This window comes from Chlamydotis macqueenii, chromosome 9, assembly GCF_036417535.1.
Source record: "Chlamydotis macqueenii isolate bChlMac1 chromosome 9, bChlMac1.mat, whole genome shotgun sequence".
In the NCBI taxonomy this organism is placed as follows: domain Eukaryota; kingdom Metazoa; phylum Chordata; class Aves; order Otidiformes; family Otididae; genus Chlamydotis; species Chlamydotis macqueenii.
Window position 1 is genome coordinate 11,656,194 of NC_141564.1, and position 17,883 is coordinate 11,674,076.

The 17,883-nt window shown below is 37.6% G+C and overlaps 1 protein-coding gene across 1 annotated transcript in view; it reads right to left on the minus strand.

Moving 5' to 3' along the window:
• Positions 1-17,883, minus strand: part of SLC9A9 (solute carrier family 9 member A9) — a 196,777-nt gene that overhangs the window by 32,673 nt on the left and 146,221 nt on the right. Inside the window, exon 14 of the mRNA XM_086754917.1 lies at positions 15,601-15,680. Within this exon, the coding sequence (XP_086611043.1) occupies positions 15,601-15,680 (80 nt within the window). The remainder of the gene's footprint in view (positions 1-15,600; positions 15,681-17,883) is intronic.

Below are 17,883 nucleotides of genomic sequence, written 5' to 3' on the forward strand. Positions count from 1 at the left end.
ACTTCAATTCTGTAAATGGCAGCATGGGAAGGATAAACAAGTGAAATGATGGTTAATGATTTCTTCAAAGCTTGATTTATCATTCATGGCTTTAATGCAGATCTACAAATCATGATCAGCTGCTTACTTCCAGCTGACCAATGTTGTCTTCCTTTGGAAATTGCATTAGGAAGGCTCTAGAATTAACTTCCTGCTGAAAGTTGGCTGTTCTCATTTCACACAGCTAATGTATTACCTTTTCTTTGCATTGTTGCATTGGTTGGTCTTGAGCTTTAATTTGCTGGCTAAGTTTGAAGCCATAAGCATCCTCTCCTCATCTTCCCAGTTGCTGTAAATTAGCCATGGCATTTCAGAAAGAGAGTTGGGTCATATGCTACTTTAAAATGCCATCATATCTGTGAATAGAGCAAATACAACTTTAAATGTAGGCCGCTTTTCCCCCTAATATATCAGTAATAATTTGCCTTTAGATTTTTTTTTGGTGATATACTATTTAATAAAGTAGGAATCTTAAGGGAATACTGAAGCTGAGTGAAGTTTTCACTTGTATTCTCACTGAATACATGTTTTACATGCACTCTGAAATATGTCTCTTCTTAATATCTGCCTGATCCCCTTGTGTTGTCTGCTCTCCATTCTGCTTGTCCCTACAATTTACAATTTGTGTCTGTATACACAAAGTTTTTTTAACCTAAGATATACTTATGAGAGCATCTTACATCATGTAGCTGTTTACTTGGGTTACAGATCTTGAAGATGGTCCTTCCAGTGTTAAGACACATGTGAAGGCTGTGCCCCTACTCTGCAGGGAAAGGGCGGTAGTGTAACTGGGTGCCCTTGTGCTTTCAGATTCCTTGTGCTCAGCTTGGGTTTACTCTGGCTTTCACAGCAGACAGGCAAAAAGCATCTCAGCCTTCAGCAGGAATGGTCTGCAAACACCATTCTTACTCATTACTCAGAGCCAGAAGAGCTCATTTAAGCTTTATTTCTATGATTTTTATTGTGTCTTGGGGCAAAAGGAATCAGGAGTAGTTTTTTCAGCACCTGCATGTGAAGGAGGAGGAAGATCTTGCATTCCACACAGCTCAGGTATCTACCCTTTCATTTGTCAGGACACAGGGTACCTGTAACGGTGGCTGTTGTTCCCAGATAGTGATAGTTATCGATAACCACTGAAATGTATGCTGGACCAAGCACCCTTCAAGACTGGCTATTCTTGCCTGGTGCCACCATTACATCGATCTTCACAACCCAGTTAAACAGGAAGGAGTTACCAAGGAAAATTCCACTGTCAGTTACAGCAGAGCTAATGCACAATAACTGACTCCATCTGTGCTGGATTTAGCACTTGGAGCAAGAGTTAAGTTATGTCAGGAATCATATCAATTCCATTCATTCCAAGGGGCTTACTTTGGATTTATTTTTTCATTGGGTTGTTTGTTGTTTTATTGACACTAATCCAAGCTGGCAGTGAATGTGTGTGCTATTTTTGCATGTAATTATCTATATACTTTTAACGTATGCTATTTTTGCAACAATTTGCATAACTATAGTTTTAAAATAAAACATAGGCAGCATAAACACAGAACAAAGAAATCACTTCTATGCTCAGATAACACAACTTTTACAGATGTAATTAATGCACAGTCTCAGAGGACTGGCTGAAATTCTGTGCACAATCATTATAATCCCTGACCTTCCAAGCTCTTTATCATTTACTCTGAAATTTGTTGCTAGATGATTTTTTCTCTCTCCTCTTTTGCTTCTATTTCCCTGAAATGTGTGCATTCTAGCAGCAGTCATCAAGACTGCAGGTATTGAGACACAGGGTGCAGAAATATAAGAATCCAATCATCTCCTGACTGTGTGTGATAGATCACAGCTCTTTAGAATCAGGCTTGAGCACTGTCTGATAGTTGCAGTTTTGCACACAGTAGCTCCAAAAAATGTGCATTGCCAAGGAGCTTACACCCACCTCTGTAAGCAACTAGAATCTGAATTAATGATAATAAGAATTGTTCATACATCAGAAGGAGAAAAGAATGCAAGAAAAGTAATTTTTCTCTTGAAGCAGCCTGTCTAGTTGACTCTGTCAGAAGGAATGCATACCTTAGGAAATCAGTCTTCTCTTGTTAATTCCAACTGAAATGTCTCAAAAAAATGTTTCTTGCAAGTGTTTTGACAGAAAGTACAGAGAAGAATGAGAGGCCTATTCCTCTGGTACTTCAGCTGGAACTAACATAGGAAGGCTTTTAAAAAAGAATATAGTGAAGGGGCTCTACAATCAAAATGGGAGCTTATGCATCAATATACAAGCTAAGTAAAGCTGCTATATCTGAAAAATTAAAAGCAAAACAAAATAAAAAGCAGGAAAACTTTGCTGAAAAACAGAAGCCTCTTAATAGATAAAAAATATTTAACAAATGGAAATAAGGACTTTAGTCCTCTTCTCCAGTGTCCAGAAGAAAAAGGGCTCGCAAAGGCTGATGCTGACAGCTCGTAATCTTATGAGAGGAAGTCAGGAAGGGCCCCATGCACATCAACTGCAAAGCGAATAAGCATTTTAATTCAATCTGTCAAAATTAATTAGAAACAAGATTAAAAAAACCCCTCACAATCAGATGAAGCATTAGCTTGTTAATGTTAATTCCTGTTCTGTTATTGTTTGTGATAAACTGAGTTATAGCTTTTTGCTTTGCAGCTGGTGAACTGATCTACAGAATCTGAATGTTCTTTTTATTTACCTCAAAGTTTGAGCAGAAAATATCTGTCTGTAGTGACAGGCTCATAGTGTATCTCCCCAGCTGGGAGATTTTGGGGGCAAGGTCTTGCTGAGGCTTCTGCTGCAGGAGCTCCCCTCCCACCCTAGGGAAGTGCACACCTCTCAGGGAAGGGTTGTGGAAGCAGCTCCCAGATGTACCTTATGAGGGACTCCTGAGAAAGCATTTGATTTGCATTTGCCCTGAGCTTCCAACCTGATCTCATCCATGGCTATGGCAACAGAGCCCAAAGCAAAAACATACAGAGATGTAGATTTATTTATTACTATATAAGAAGTTAAAATAAAATTGTAATTTTCAACTATCCTTTAATGTTATTGGAAATACTGGTGAAAGAGGCATAGTCAAATAGAATAGGCAGGGTTAGCATTTCACACTCTAAAGAATAAACCGCAAGTCACCTGCATGATTAGCCACAGATGTCCTTGGGTTCCTAATCATATCCCTATGCATGCTGAGAAGCAACCTGAGTGGAGAAGCAAGGCATCAAAGAGGTAGACATGTCAGCATCACTGTAATTTGGAGAGGATTGTGGGGATATTTTACTTCTGCCTTATTTCCTAGAGTGATGTGATAAGTTAGGTGTCCTTCTACCATCCCTAATTCATTGAGACAGCAGTGAAGTCAACCAAAAAATCTCAGCTGCCAGGTGGGTTACTGGCCATTTTTTACATAATAGTCTAGATATTAAAGCACTGATCTAGGAAGTGAAAGGTCAGGATTTTTGTTCATCTTAGCTCAAGAAGGTTTAAATGAACTGTTTCTATTTCCTAAAAGAATATCCTAGCAGGCAAGATACAGAGCAGCCTGTGTGGAAGGCATGCTTTATTGAATTCTGCTACCGAGGCTGCACCATTGTGTAAGCGAGAGTGAAAATGGGGGAAATAACAGTTGTCATATATTATGCTCAAGATGGACTACATGTGTATGTATACATACACATTTTCTTCATATTATTTCTTCTGTATATTTTGAAGATTTAAGGTATTATTGAATTGAGTATTACAGGTAAATAAACATAAAACCTGCTTCTTTTCATGTGTAGCAGCTTGTGGAACATTCAGATCCAGAGTTGCTTTATCTGCATTTTCATGGATCATTAATAAATAGCATTTTCTGCATAGCACCAAGGATAAGTCTCTAGCTTAGCTAGAAGGACCAAGCCCTAAAGACCAATTACATCTTTATTCACTCCAGTTCCCACTGATATTGGTCATTATACAAAGAATTGATAGCAGTTTAACTACGTCTTAGCAGAATGTATATATGTATTTTTAATCTGAGTTTTAATTAAATGTGAATGAACCTGATATGCAGTCATTTGTGCAGCAAGTGTAATCATATTTTATACATTTGAAACTTTTGGATGCCTGTGGTACATAAAAAGCACTTTATGGGTACTTGCATTATTGCATATTTCATTATAATGTATTTCTATATTAGATATTCTATTTATGCAGAATCCAAAAATAGTTTGTGCTGTGTAGCAATGCAAATTTCAGTGAATAATCCACAAAGAAATTAAAAGCCTTAACCATTTGTGACATGCACTACTCTGTATCTTTAATGAGGACTCAACCTTTGAATAAATCATACTGGGCTTTTAATGAGTAAAAACCATTTCTGTGCTTTCCCATTAAAGAAAGATCTATCACTTCTTATCTTAATCACATTGAAAATATTAGGGCTTTTAATTGCTGTTCAAAATTCCTCAAATGGGCCTGTCAACAGTTAAAGTGTAATTCAGGCTTCTGTTCTCGAAGGCTGTGCCCCCCCTTCCATGTGGTCACTGGAGAATGAGAAAGCATGAGTAGTTTGACCAGGGCTATGGAGGATAGAGCAACAGCTGAGGAAGAATCCACTCTCCCCATGCTTTCTTCTCAAGGAATCCAACTTAAATTGATGTAGAATGGAGTTTATTTCCCTGTAGTTTGGGGAAATGGTGGACTTGAATAGGGATCATTTGTTTTACTAGTGTAATTGAGACTTAATGATATCGCAGTGGTGTAACAATCACAGTTCAAGTAATCTCTGATTACACCACAGGTCCTTAGTGGTGTACCAAACACAAAACGAAACAAGAAAGGAATCTCTTGAACTACTTATGGGTGTTGCAAAGCTGGGGCTTTCTATTCTGTAAAACAGGTAGTACTGAACAGATGTTTGGCTAATGAGGATAAAATAAATAACAATTTACTGTTTGAAATATCAAGATTATGGTCAATATCAGTGGGTTGTTTTAAGAAATTCCATATTTCAAAAAGTGTAGAGAAATGCTTCATTTTTCAATTGTTTTTCCCTATTTCTATACCCAAAATTAAATATTTAAACTACCATGGGAAACAATCAGTTCAGAAAATCACCAGTTTGCTTTTAGCAGATTGAATAAAGCACCTCCTATAAGTTTCTCATGAACAAACAGCAAAACACTCTTCATCAGCACTGGCTAGGAACTTTTTAGAATTTGGGTGAAATTTTACCATTCATAGCACAACTATGTTCTCAGTACATAATTACATGGAAGACCAAAAAAAAAAAAACACCCCAAAACTGTAAACTGTCTGCATAAATAATACATACTTTGCAATAATTCTTAAATAAATATTTAACAGATTAAAAATGTTTTCCAGGTTTAATACATAAGTTAAACCTGATGAAAATAGTCAGATCAAAATATTTATTCCATTCTTTTATGTAATTAAATACGCATTTCCTAACCTTCTCTGATAGTATTTCTTGCTTTGCGAAATGGCAAGTCCAGGACACCGAATCTGCAAAATTTTGGAATTATTTTCATGATCTTTTAAGTAAACTATATACACTTTGTCAAAGTTACGATTTTTACAATCTAATCATTATTCCTCCCCCTCTGTGCACCTATATGACCAATTGTGACTAAGCCACAACGGAAGCATCTGGAAATGCTCTGTGCTGCCACCTATTCTACTACTACTCACCTTTAAGAACGGCTCATTTTTCTAAAAGTAGAAGTAACAAAGTTCATTAAATAATTGTGCTATCCCATTCTGTCACAGACCAAACCCACAGGCTAAGTCATAACATCTTCCTATGTCCCTCTGCTGCTAAGAGTGGAGAGAAACAGGTTTTATGGTTATGATGCTGGAGTCAGAGTAGAACTGGTGCTGTGATTGGAACTGCAGCTCATTTTCATCGTACATCAAACTGGACTGTTTATGACAACTAGGTCCTAAAAATCCTGTCACTGAAATTTCTTTAGCTTCTGGGCCTGTAGGACAAGATATATAAATCTGAATGCTATATTTACTATGAGTAACTAAGTATACCACACCATGCAAAGAAGGTCAGGATGATAAATTCTGTCAAATATCTGTCACTGAGAAACCTGCAAACATGTTCAGCTGGAAGGAATGCTGCTAGCTTTACAGGAAAAAAAAAAAACAAAACCAACAACAAACCTCTGCTAGAATGACTTCTATCTACAGAAATAGAGTTCCTGAGTTCTAGGTCTACATTTATGAAAAATAAAAGGCCACAGCCTTGATTTTCAGAAGTGCTCTGCTGGTTCTTTAGGCACCTAAATTAACAGATGGTGTTCCGACAGGCACTATAATCTGACTTCCATTGTACTTGAAGCTTGTAGTGTAGTGTAAGCTGAGAGGCAGCCTGTGTCTCCCCTGTTCAGGACTTTTGCGTCCTCTAACAACAATTAAAGTGAACTCATAAGGTGTGGTGATCTGCTGCAATACCTCATGCAAACTTGTAGTCAGTCCTAAATCAGTATTTTCTTTCTGATTTATCCTCTCCATCTTCCATTAGCATCTCCTTGAAAAGAAGTGCTGAATTAAGAACTGGTATTAAGATTGGTTGGTTCACAATATATTTGAATGTGTGATGATGCACATGTTCTAGTAAATCAGGCATCTATTTCAATATCAGAAAATAGAAAACAACTCTGGAATTTCTCTGCTGCAAAAAAATTGCATTATTTTGAATCACTGATTGCTAGAGATTTCTTAAAATTAGAGGCATTTTTTTTTTCTTACACATTTGTGTGTGTGTGTGGGGGGAATATTTTTTTTCATACTTTTGCATGTTTGCCTCAGCCTTATTGCTGGTTCTGTGTTAAAGTGTGCTAAAGTAGTTTAACTCAACTCAAAACTATCATAGCCAACACAAACTAAGGATACCAACAGTGTGTATTCCAGAGCAACCACCTGAAACTGGAAGAATACCAGCATACAGACTAAGCTTCCAATTAAGACCTGTATGGAGGGCCTCATCCACACCCGCTGAAGGCACTGGAACATGTCAGTGACTTCAGGGGTTTTGCATCCAGATACCAGCTTCTGTAAAAGAGTTCAACTCAATAATACTTTCCAATGGAAAATTGGAAAGTGCCCTTTGGCATTCCTGGTAATAAATTTAATCATACTGAATTCCTTTAGTCTCACAGCTTTTACAGGAATACCACTATAATTTAACATTAATAACAGACCCTTACTAGGAAATATTACTAATTTCTTGTTTAGATGGTGTTATCATTATCTTGCTGTGACAATTGTCGCTGAAAGAGAAGTGCCATTTATAGATGGTGTGACACAGGCAGCATGTGCTGCACGCACATCCAAGCATTCTGATATGTGCTAAGTGACTAGAAAGGCAACAGTAAACGATATATGTGCAGAAAGATGTTTTAAAACACTTTAGATATAATGCAAAGTAATTTTTTGCGCATACAGGGCTGTAAATGAAATAGTAAGAGACTTGAAAGAAGCTTTTAAGTTATGCTTGATTAAATCTGTATTATAAGCTTCTGGTAGTCTTATATCATACTTAAGTCTCCTGGGTGCTGCTAGGTATTGTCAGCCAACAAACTATAATTTCATGCTTGAGTGGACTAATACAAGCCTAGGCTTCTGCTTCTTTGTACATTCATGCTACTGTATGCTGTAATAACAAAGTGAGAAAGGGAGGAAAAATAAAAAATTGTCATATGGAATAATAATCAATACTTATGAATAAAATAGGATACTAAGATGGCTTGACCTGTATTTTGTTGAGGTCAATAAACTGTGGGTCCATTTATTTCAGCAGGCTTTAGATCAACTCCTTCAAGTTCTGTATTTTGATTTGACAGCTACTGTCACAGACAGCTATGCAGGTAGAAGTAAGCTGCAGAACTGGATGGTATTTTTTTTAAGCGTAGCAATTTTTCTAGCTGTGTCTTTTGTCCATGCTGGAACATTTGGCTCTTGGTCAGTAACTATTAATACAGCACCTCTGTATAAAATATGCCTATATGAGGAATCTTCTGTCTTGGTAGCGTATGTGCTGAATCTTTCTTATGCTAGATTGTAAATCTTGATGCTGTATAGTTTTAATGTGCTACAGCTGTATATGATGGCTTCATACAGCTGAAAATAACATTAAGGGAAAAAACGAAAACACTTCTGTAAGCTGGATTGCCTGACTGAGGCCTTGGGTGTATGAAGTGCTACGTGCTCTTGGTGGGACTTGTCAGTGTTCACTGGTCTGCCTTGTAGCTTCAGAAATGGCCCTTGGTAAATCTGGGAGGAATGGCTTGGATGCTTCAGCTCTTGGGTGTAGTGCAGGGGTTCCTCAGGCCAGGGGGACTGGCTGCTCGCCCGTGGGCAGGGATGAGGCACATAGTGGTGCTTTGCAGAGAAGTGGGCTTCTTTAATGCCAGCTGCCAAAACATACTGAAGGAATCAGTTATACCCAGTTAAAATTTTTCAGATGTGTTATCCCTGTGTCTAAAGTGTGGTTTGCTGAAATTAAAAAAGGCAGATTCAGCAGCATTGTAGACAGGAGTTTTACCTGTTCCCTGCCTCCTTCCCCTTCACTCCCCTGGCTCTGGCAAACCACGCAGAGGGCACGTTAACAGCCTCTGCTGAGAGCCCTGCAAAAGCCAGATTTCTGAGGGCTCAAGAGGCTCCAGTTCCACTTCTCTAATCTTTTGTCAACTTTCTGACCTATTTGGTGGGCTGCCAGACTCCTATGCAGTTAACGAGCTTCAGAAACATTTCAAAAATACTGGGAAAAAAAAAAAGAAAAACTTTGACTTTTAAAATGAGCTTTGGAGTTGTTTTGTACTGGAAAGATTAACAGGTTATTTCTTCTAGGAACAATTTTATTTTTAAACTTTAGAACTCCTTGTGGGCTGAGGATTGTACTTTCTAGCTATTCAATATTTTAATGCTTTTTAATATATTTTTACATGACAGAAAGTGACAAAGTTGCATAAAGACCCATGTGTTTATGTTGAGGCCACGGGGGTCTGTGAAACAGTCTTCATATTCAGTTGTGCTCCTTGTTATCAGAGACTGAGAAAACCCCTTGAACAGCACAAACAAAAAGTATGCTATGTCAACTGACGTGGATGTTAAATAGAAGAGCTGGCGATTCTACATCTAGTTGTCTAAAATAAGCTGTAGGCCAGGTTCTGCCTTAGATACCATGCAAAACTCTTAGAAAAATCAATGCCCTTTTGATGCAAAGAACAGAAGATAGATCCTGGCCCCGCATGTCTCCAGTGGATAAGAACAAGAATTTGATAACAGCTTACAAAATGTGGTGGGTTGGTTTTTTTTTGGCCTTACTGTGAATCTCTTTTCACATTAAAGCACTTCCTTTTTTTTTCAGATCACAATAATAGTGACATGCTTGCTCTCTTTACTTGTCCCATGCCTATGCTGTTTAACCGTTACTTTGGGCATTAATTTTCTTAAAATCTCATAAGGTTTCCCCTACTATGAAGGTTTTAAAGAAATCAAGAGATTTCACATAATGGATTTGCTACCAGTGAAGTAAAACCTTTTGCACAAAAAAGTCCTCTCCCAGAATGACTTATTTATTGTATTATTTTATATAAGAGAAAATTACACTATGAAAAAGAATGTGATATTTCTATTGCCTTGTCAGTTCCTTTTCTCCTTTTTCCCCCTACCTTCATCTTTTTCCCCCCCCTTTTTTTTTTGTTTTGTTTTAAACATGTAAATAGCCCTTTTTGCAATGTACTGAATCTAAGTGTCAGGATGAAAAATCTAAATAGTAAAAATGTCAAACTTTTTCTCCTTTTGATTATATTTTGTGGAACCAAAATTCCTGCAGCTCCCTTCTTCCTTTATGGTGGGGAGAGGGTGGGTTCAAAGGCTTATATTTTGCAGTAAAAACAGCAAGAAACCATAACAGATAATCTTTACGTATGTCTTCATGCAATAGAAGGGTAAAAAGGATCATATGTCAAATTGACATGAGAGAAACTTCACAAATTAGAATGATTTTTTTTTTTTTTTTTTTTCCTCTTGCATATTCAGCATGGAATTGTTTAAGAATTATTTATACAGGTTTCTTTCTGTGAATGGAGGACAAACTAAAGTCACTTATTATTCTGGTTAATAATTAGCCTTGTTTATTAGGTTAATTTGCAGAGTTTCAACATTCTTGTGTCCTTGGAAAGGCCAGGAAATGGCACCAAATCAGATATACTGATTATCTGTGCTGTAAATAGAACAATGAGTTTTTCTAGATCACATGCTTGAAAATGTATTGTTGGAATGAGTTTTGAACCAAGTTCAGACCATTGTTGCTAATGATAAAATACCTTCCAGGGACTCTGTACCGCTCAAGTTTGCAGTGTTTGAGCAAGCCTTATGATACAGTCAGCTGTTCTTGTCATGTTCATGTTATGATATCCACTATAATCCATTTACTAGGATTTGTGCTTTCCTTTCAGTTTTTAGTATGATCTGCTTGTAACACCCGCAAAGGTGATTCTTGTGCTCTATTGCCATATCGATACTATGATTCCTGCTTGCCAATTCTACGTTACTGTTTGTGTGGTACCTGAATTTGCTTACATTGCATTATGTGATGCTTCTTTGATTCATGATTAGACTGAAGTCTTTCTGAGATAAGATTCTTTTCTCTGTTTGAAAACTGTCTAGCAAAATGAGGTTCTGGTCAAAAACTAGGACACTGTGTGCTATTTTGCTATTTATCACCAAAGTGATAAAGAATACCTAATCAGGATATTAGTAAGTAAGAAACCTTTCATTCTCCAGCAGGTAAAAGAAAATGGTGTGCACATGCATGCTTACAGCCTCTTGTCTTCTCCTTCCAAAGATGTCTGTCTCTGATATGAGAGTGGCAAGTTAACCTGTAAGGAAAATTCAGCTGAAGACCTCAAAATGCTGAATTTTTCTTTGATTGTCAGTTCACCCTGGAATGCACTTTTGCTTTTAGTGGCTTTTTCATATTCTCACAAGCACAGAATAGTACTTATCTTACTTCTTAGGCAGCCATTGTGTCTCTTTTATCCACATACAAAGCACAGGAGAAATAAAATTATAGGTGCCCTGGTAAGTTAAGGATAATAAACTTTTGAAGTCTGCAAATAATACAATTCCTTTTGGCTGACTGATTTCAAGTAAGTGCAAAGGACACAAACAACCTTTTTTTTTTTTTTTTTTTTTTTTTTTTAAACGGAAAGGAATGCATCTGAATGATGGATAACTGCAGCGCCAGTAGAAACGCTTTTAGAAGTCGCTTTATGGAGAATTGGCTTGCTCTGTCCCAGACTCCTGCTTCTATTCAGCGCAGCTAAATGTTAGTTCCTCAGATTGAAAAGAAATCTAAAGAAGGAGAAAGCTCTCCTACTCTCTAGTAGCGTGCACGTCAGCCGCTCGAAAAGCAAAGCTCTGTGCAAGTTAGACAGCTATGTTGCTATCGGTAGCTTGGAGCAGTGTCGAGGACGCAGTGGGCCTATGGTTGCAATACTCACGATACCCATGCTAGGCAGCTAACAATTGTCATATCTCTTTTGTGCTCTCTCACCCCTCACGTGTGCCAGAGACAGACAGCATTGGTGCTCTGGTCAGGTTGTTTAGCCTTTGAGGACCACATCACAGGCAATCTCATCCTCACCCCACTGCCAAAAAAAAAATGATTAGACTTGGCTGCAGCTGGGCCCAAAGCCTGTGTCTTACAATTTAGCACTTACTAGGTATTCAAAGAAACTTACCGTGCATTTGAAGTCTGTCCCTCTTCCTTCCCTTCTTGCTTTCTTCTATTGTAATCTTGCATGTGTTTTCCTGTTATACAGTAACTATTTTTTCTCAAGGCAAGTTTCAGTCTATCCTGATAAAGTGCAACATAATGTAGGCTCCTCCTTAGGAAGATGGTGAGCATTTATGGATGGAAACAGCTTAGCACATACATTGTGCTCTCTTTGTTTCATCTTCAGTTTCAGTTATTTTTGCACCTTTGTGTTTTAGTGCAGCAATCCGAAATCCTTCCTTCTCCTCTCAATATTCAGCATGAGAAGCTGGGAGAACAGTGTAGCCATCTTCCTGACGGATGCTACAAAACAGCTAGCAAGGGCAAAAATGCCCCAAAACGAGGAAGCAAGAATTATATGAATACAGAGAGAAAAAGAAGCCTTAGTGGACAAAAAGCCTTGTATAAGATCATGCTAAACCAGAAACTATTGCAGGAGTTCAGACTAAAGTAGCTGGAAAAACAAGTGAAGACTGTTTGCAAGACTCTTATGTTTGTTTTACCTTCATTTTAGTGGCAGATTGTAACTGGGAATACAGGCCTATGTAGAGGAGGAATTCTGGCTCTAGTCAGGTACACAATGTCTTAGGACTAAGGAGGCAAAAACCAGTGGTATTTGCTGGAGTAAGCAAGTAAAGAGGTTTGGGACTGAGAAGAGTTGAAAGCAAGTTTAGCTGTGAGTAAAGTTACAATTTTGTTGTGGGATGCTCTGGGATGGAACAATTTTGCTCATTATTTGTTGGAGCTCTGTCCTTTATACACAGGTGCTTGCCCTTGCAGGACGAAATGTCCACCTACTTACTCATTTGTTAGCTGAACTTGGTGACATTTGCCTTGAAAAAAACACAAACAACAATATAAAGCTATATGTATAGTGCTGAATTATAGATCTTGGGGTTTTTCCCTGATAAATTCTTGAAATACTCACTGGAATTTACCCTCTGTCAGATACCAAGTGGTGGGTTTTTTTTTTTTAATTGTTTATATTATTGAGATGAAAATCCAAGATACCTCTAAGTACTTAAATGTTCTATTCTTCATTTTTATTATTATAATATTAACATTTCTTAGCCTAGATTTTGGAGAACTGTATGTTTTTCTCGAGTGTCAATACCTGATTCGAAGATAAATAAAGCAAACAACTATTATTGAACCCAGCTGGCTCTGGAGGAAGCTCCTACTGTTTCTTTTAGAATAAAAATAAAATTTGGTACTCAAATAGAATTTCAGGGGTTTTTTTTTTTGTATAGTTGTACCTTAGCATGGCACATTGCCATTGCCTGAGACCACTCAACTAAGTGCAAATCGTTCATTACAACAGCAAGGAACAGCACACATTTTTTTATTTCCTCAGTGATATTTCCTCCCTCTGGCTTTTCCCTTGTGAAATAAATGGGCATAAGAGGTGTTATTGTCAGAAGAGTGGGTAGATTTGTGTTAATGCCCAAGAGCAAATGTCAAACTATAGAAATGTCAGTCTTGTATGCTTTTGAAGTCTATAACCAGATAGATTATTATTTTGCTGTATCTTTTCTTTGAAAACTTTATATTGCATAATCCTTTATGCAATCTTGTATTCAGCACAAATAGTGTACTACGTGACAATTTCTTCTTCTAAATTTAGCAGCACAGCTTTGTAACATTAGGCAGGGAAAGACAAAGGAAGTTTGGGTGGATAATTTCTCTCTCCCTGAAGAGAATGTCTTTCAGAAATAGCCATACCAAAGAAATGCTCAGAGCTGTGTGTCACAGCATTGGTGGGTTGAACCATTATTCTGTGCAGGTCCATTGGAATATGTTTTCAGGATTGGTAAAATGTAGAAGTATTATTTGTAATAAAAATATATTTTTAGGATAATGGCAGGGCTATAGTCTCTGAAAATCTGAATTCTAAAGAAAGATTATGACTTGACTGGAAGAGAGATGACACTTATGAATAAATTTGTTCTTTTTACGAATATTATTAAAAAAAAACCTTAAAATATTTTCTTGAAATGCAAAAGACATGGTAACCAGACTTTATAGAATAAAGCATCAGGCACTCATATCAAAGATCTCTACCATACAGATAATCTCTGAGAAGTCTTGCTTCTGTAGCCTTTCATTTTGCATATACTGTTGTCTGACTTTTTCATATTAATTTCTCTTTCCGTTCTGCCTCTGCCCCTTGTTTTCTAGTTCTACCCTTGTTGTCTCTTTCATGTTTTTTTAACTCATGCCTCTGCCCTGTTCTCGTCTTCCACATTTTGTTTTTTTGTTTGTTTGTTTGTTTGTTTGTTTTTTCCTTCAGAGCAATTCCCCCCCCCCCCCCCCCCCCCCCCCCCCCCCCGTTCATCTGTTCCTTCTGACTTTTATAGTTTCTAAGATATAGCATAATCACAGGTTCTTCCTTCTGAAAAAGAGTTGGGACTGGGTGGTAGTTAAATCCAGTTATGCTGGTATTCAGCATTAACATTTCAACATATTTTTACGTTATACATATATATATGTATAACATTTACCTCCTATTTCGAAGTATTCTTGAATAATTATCCTAGGGAAACATTTTAATGCTGAGTGCTTTTTGACCCTTAAAATTGCTCTGGTAGATGAATTAAGGCACTACATTAATTTTTAACCAAAAAGATGTTTTTTCCATCAAAAGTCTCTTTGAAGAATAACTTCACTTGAATACTTTAAGGAAGCTGTATTCCCTGAGAGTTACATTTTATCAGCTGAAATATTTAATCCTGGCTTGCTGCAGCTGGTATCAGAAAAACATACGTGTAGCCTGAGTGTTAATCTCTACTCAGTAGTGCAGGGTAATGGACCAATAGACGTGCTCTTGAATAATGGAGACTACTGGTAGAGCTCTGCCTGTTCAGCTCCTGAGCCAGTATGCATGGAAATTAGCAGACGGGCTTCTCTTGCATTGATCGTATATCTCTGTTAAAGGCTTAGGGTATGGCTGTTTCTGTGGGATCTCACTGACAGCTATGCGAAGCCTTTGCAGAGTCAGTCTAAAATGACAATAAATTAGAATGTCAGCTTTTACCATCTTTGCATAGGCCTCAGTGACCTTGGCTTTGAGAGGATGTTATTTTTAAGAATATTTTTATGCAAAAGACATGGCAATCAGACTTACTAGTATTAAGCATCAGACACCCGTATTCAAGATCTCTACCGTACATGCCTCAGTAGGAATGTGAATAGAAGCACGAAGGTTCAGGAATCTAGAGAATGGGAAACATGAGCTCCAGGGAAGTCCTGGGAGCTACATCTTCACATTGAGTGCATCTTTCTCTGTTTGCAAGAGGTGTGGGTAAACCACTGTTGTCTTATTTTCACTTTCTTTTGGGCAGCTACTGCCTTCTGAATCTGTGAGCAGGCAGCAGCCATTGGGCTGCTTCAGTCTCTGACCTCCTGGTTTCCCAAGCACGGAATTTACACCCGATCAGATCAACAATTGGATTAGTTTTATCCTGAAATTTAAAAAGGTTAATTTATTTAAATGTATTGTCTATATACTACCATAGGGCAGAGCTTCTTAGCTAGTTCTCACTCGCCATAGCCTCAATCAGGAAGGCGCTGCCACTGCACTGTCCAGTCTCTCTAGACCTTCTGTTTCTTTGAGCTTTCAAAATTTCTTTTCTGTGCTAAACACATTAAAATAAATTACACTTCTGTTTTTAAAAATATAATTGTTTTTGGATTCTGAAATAGTTTGAAGGTGCTAGTTGTTATGCAGCTATCATCTATGGCTTACAACAGAAAAGGATACTTGTGGTCAAAGCCATACCATATTCTGAACAGCCATGCACTCTCAGCTCTGGTTGTATTTTTATCCAAGTTAGATGCACTCTGCAAAATAAACAAATGAACAAAGTGAAAAGCATTTTCATAACAAATAAAACATGGAGTTCCAATATTAAAAATACATGTCAAACCGAATTACAATTAACTGCACTTTTTTTTTTTTTTTAATTTTAAAAGCTTCTTTGACGCACAAATGTCATCTCTGTGAATCAGTTCAGGAGGAAATTGGCTTATATAGCACACTTCTTATTGCTATATACTCATTGGAAGAATAAAGCATTTACTTTTATTAATTATTCCAATTTTATTAGGCAGCTGAAAAGCACTATATTCTGAGATCAATAAAATGATATTTCAATTTAATTGCCATTGAGAGATTACTTTGGTTTACTCCTACAAGATTAGATGCAATTTTTGTATGTCTAACAACGTGTCATTCCTTGCTGTGCCAGTTTGTCATTCCCCCTTTCCAAGGGGAGAGGAACACAACTGAGTAAACAAGACTCAAAACATTGCTGTCCATTCTGCAAGCTAAATCTGGGATGTGTGGCATAGGTAGATAGATGGACTGTCCTTTTACTCAGGCTCATTTTTGGAATACTACATTAGAAACAGTCATCTGTACAAAGATAGCTAGTTTGTTCATACTCTGAGCATCACATCAGTACTTGCAGAAGAAATAGTGGCAGGGTGGAATTAGGAATGGGATTGCCAGTTCTTGAAGAATTCATTATTGTCTTGTTTGTGTTTTGCTGCAAGTTAGATTATTTTAAAATGGTAATGTTTTTATTTATGCAATTTTAAACCAATTTATCTAATATTTTTTATCTTTTAATCTAATAATATATGGTCTGATCCTCAAAACTGTAAGTTCTAGTTCCAAGCCAACTGCACATGGGAACTTTTACACTGATTTCAATGACTTATGAATTAGGATATATGGAGACAGACACCATATTGTAGCTGTTATGATTTCACTAATGTCACAGGTGATCACAGTGGACTTAAAAATGCACCAAATAAACCAAACATTATTCTTGGGATCTATTTCCTTGTTACTAAATTGAGTATTTTAGCAACTGCTCCTAGCAACTGGGGAGGCTGGAAGCGAGGGGAAGAAGATGGTACTAATCCCTAACTGGGCAGCAGAACGCACTTCTGCATTTTGGCAAGACGGATACAGATTGGGAAGGGGTTGGAACATTTAAGCAGGAAGTGTGATGGCAGGTAAGGTTTGTGTTAGGTTGGAACAACAAAAACTCTGAAAGAAAGAGGGTGAAGGACTAGGGTAGACAGGTACAGGGATGAGAAAGAGAAGGACAGGCATGGCAATAGACATACCATGGAGTGGGCTGCAGCAAGCAGCCAATGAGTGCAATGCAGAGGAAGGCTGGTTAAAAGCACAGAGAGCTCTTTAAAGTGTCCTTGGTTTGACTGTTAATGTTTCCAGAAGCCATAGAGGTGTTGGTTAATTTCTCTTTCCAAACTCATTGTGTATGTAGTTTTCTCTTGCATTCATGTTCCCATATGAACGTAGTGGACAAAAGAGTCTACACCAGAGTACAATTCTCACACAATTTGCTGGTCCTGACCTGGATCTGTTTTGTTTCTTGCATTAATGTTTATTGCTGCTTTGTTCCACATCTGCTCTGGTGGCCTGTAAGCTCTGGCTTGTTTGAGTTCTGAGTTTGACATATGTTGTGCCTTCTTCCTTTTGTATATGAAATCTGTGTTGCGTTATCAGCTTTTGTATTAATGGGAATCTGGGTAGTTATCCGTAGTGCAGCTCCTGTGTAACCAGTACAGTCGAGGACTGGCAGGAGATGTTGGTGTGAATGCTTTCAGGCTACTGCAGGTCCTTGGATCCTAGAACCTTAAAAAGTGACTTTTCACTTTCCCTATAGTTCAGAAAGGTAGAAGTAGGGGAGACGCTCCACCACCTCTTCTGGGCAACAGTTTTCTTTCTGGGAAGTGAGAAAGCCAATGTTTCTCATCTCTCGCTTGAGAACTAACCATATGGAGATTATTCTCATTAGTCACTTGCAAGAAATTCACCAACCAGCTGGCAGATTAAACTGATGGGAAAAGTATAAATAATGTCCTTATTATACTAATAAAGATATAGGGATGGTTAAATAAACTATGAACACTGGTTTCACAGAGATGATACTGATAGGTGTTTTGCAGGCTATTTAGTTTTCTCCTGAGATCAATACTACATCTACAACATTTTTTCAAAATACTTGTA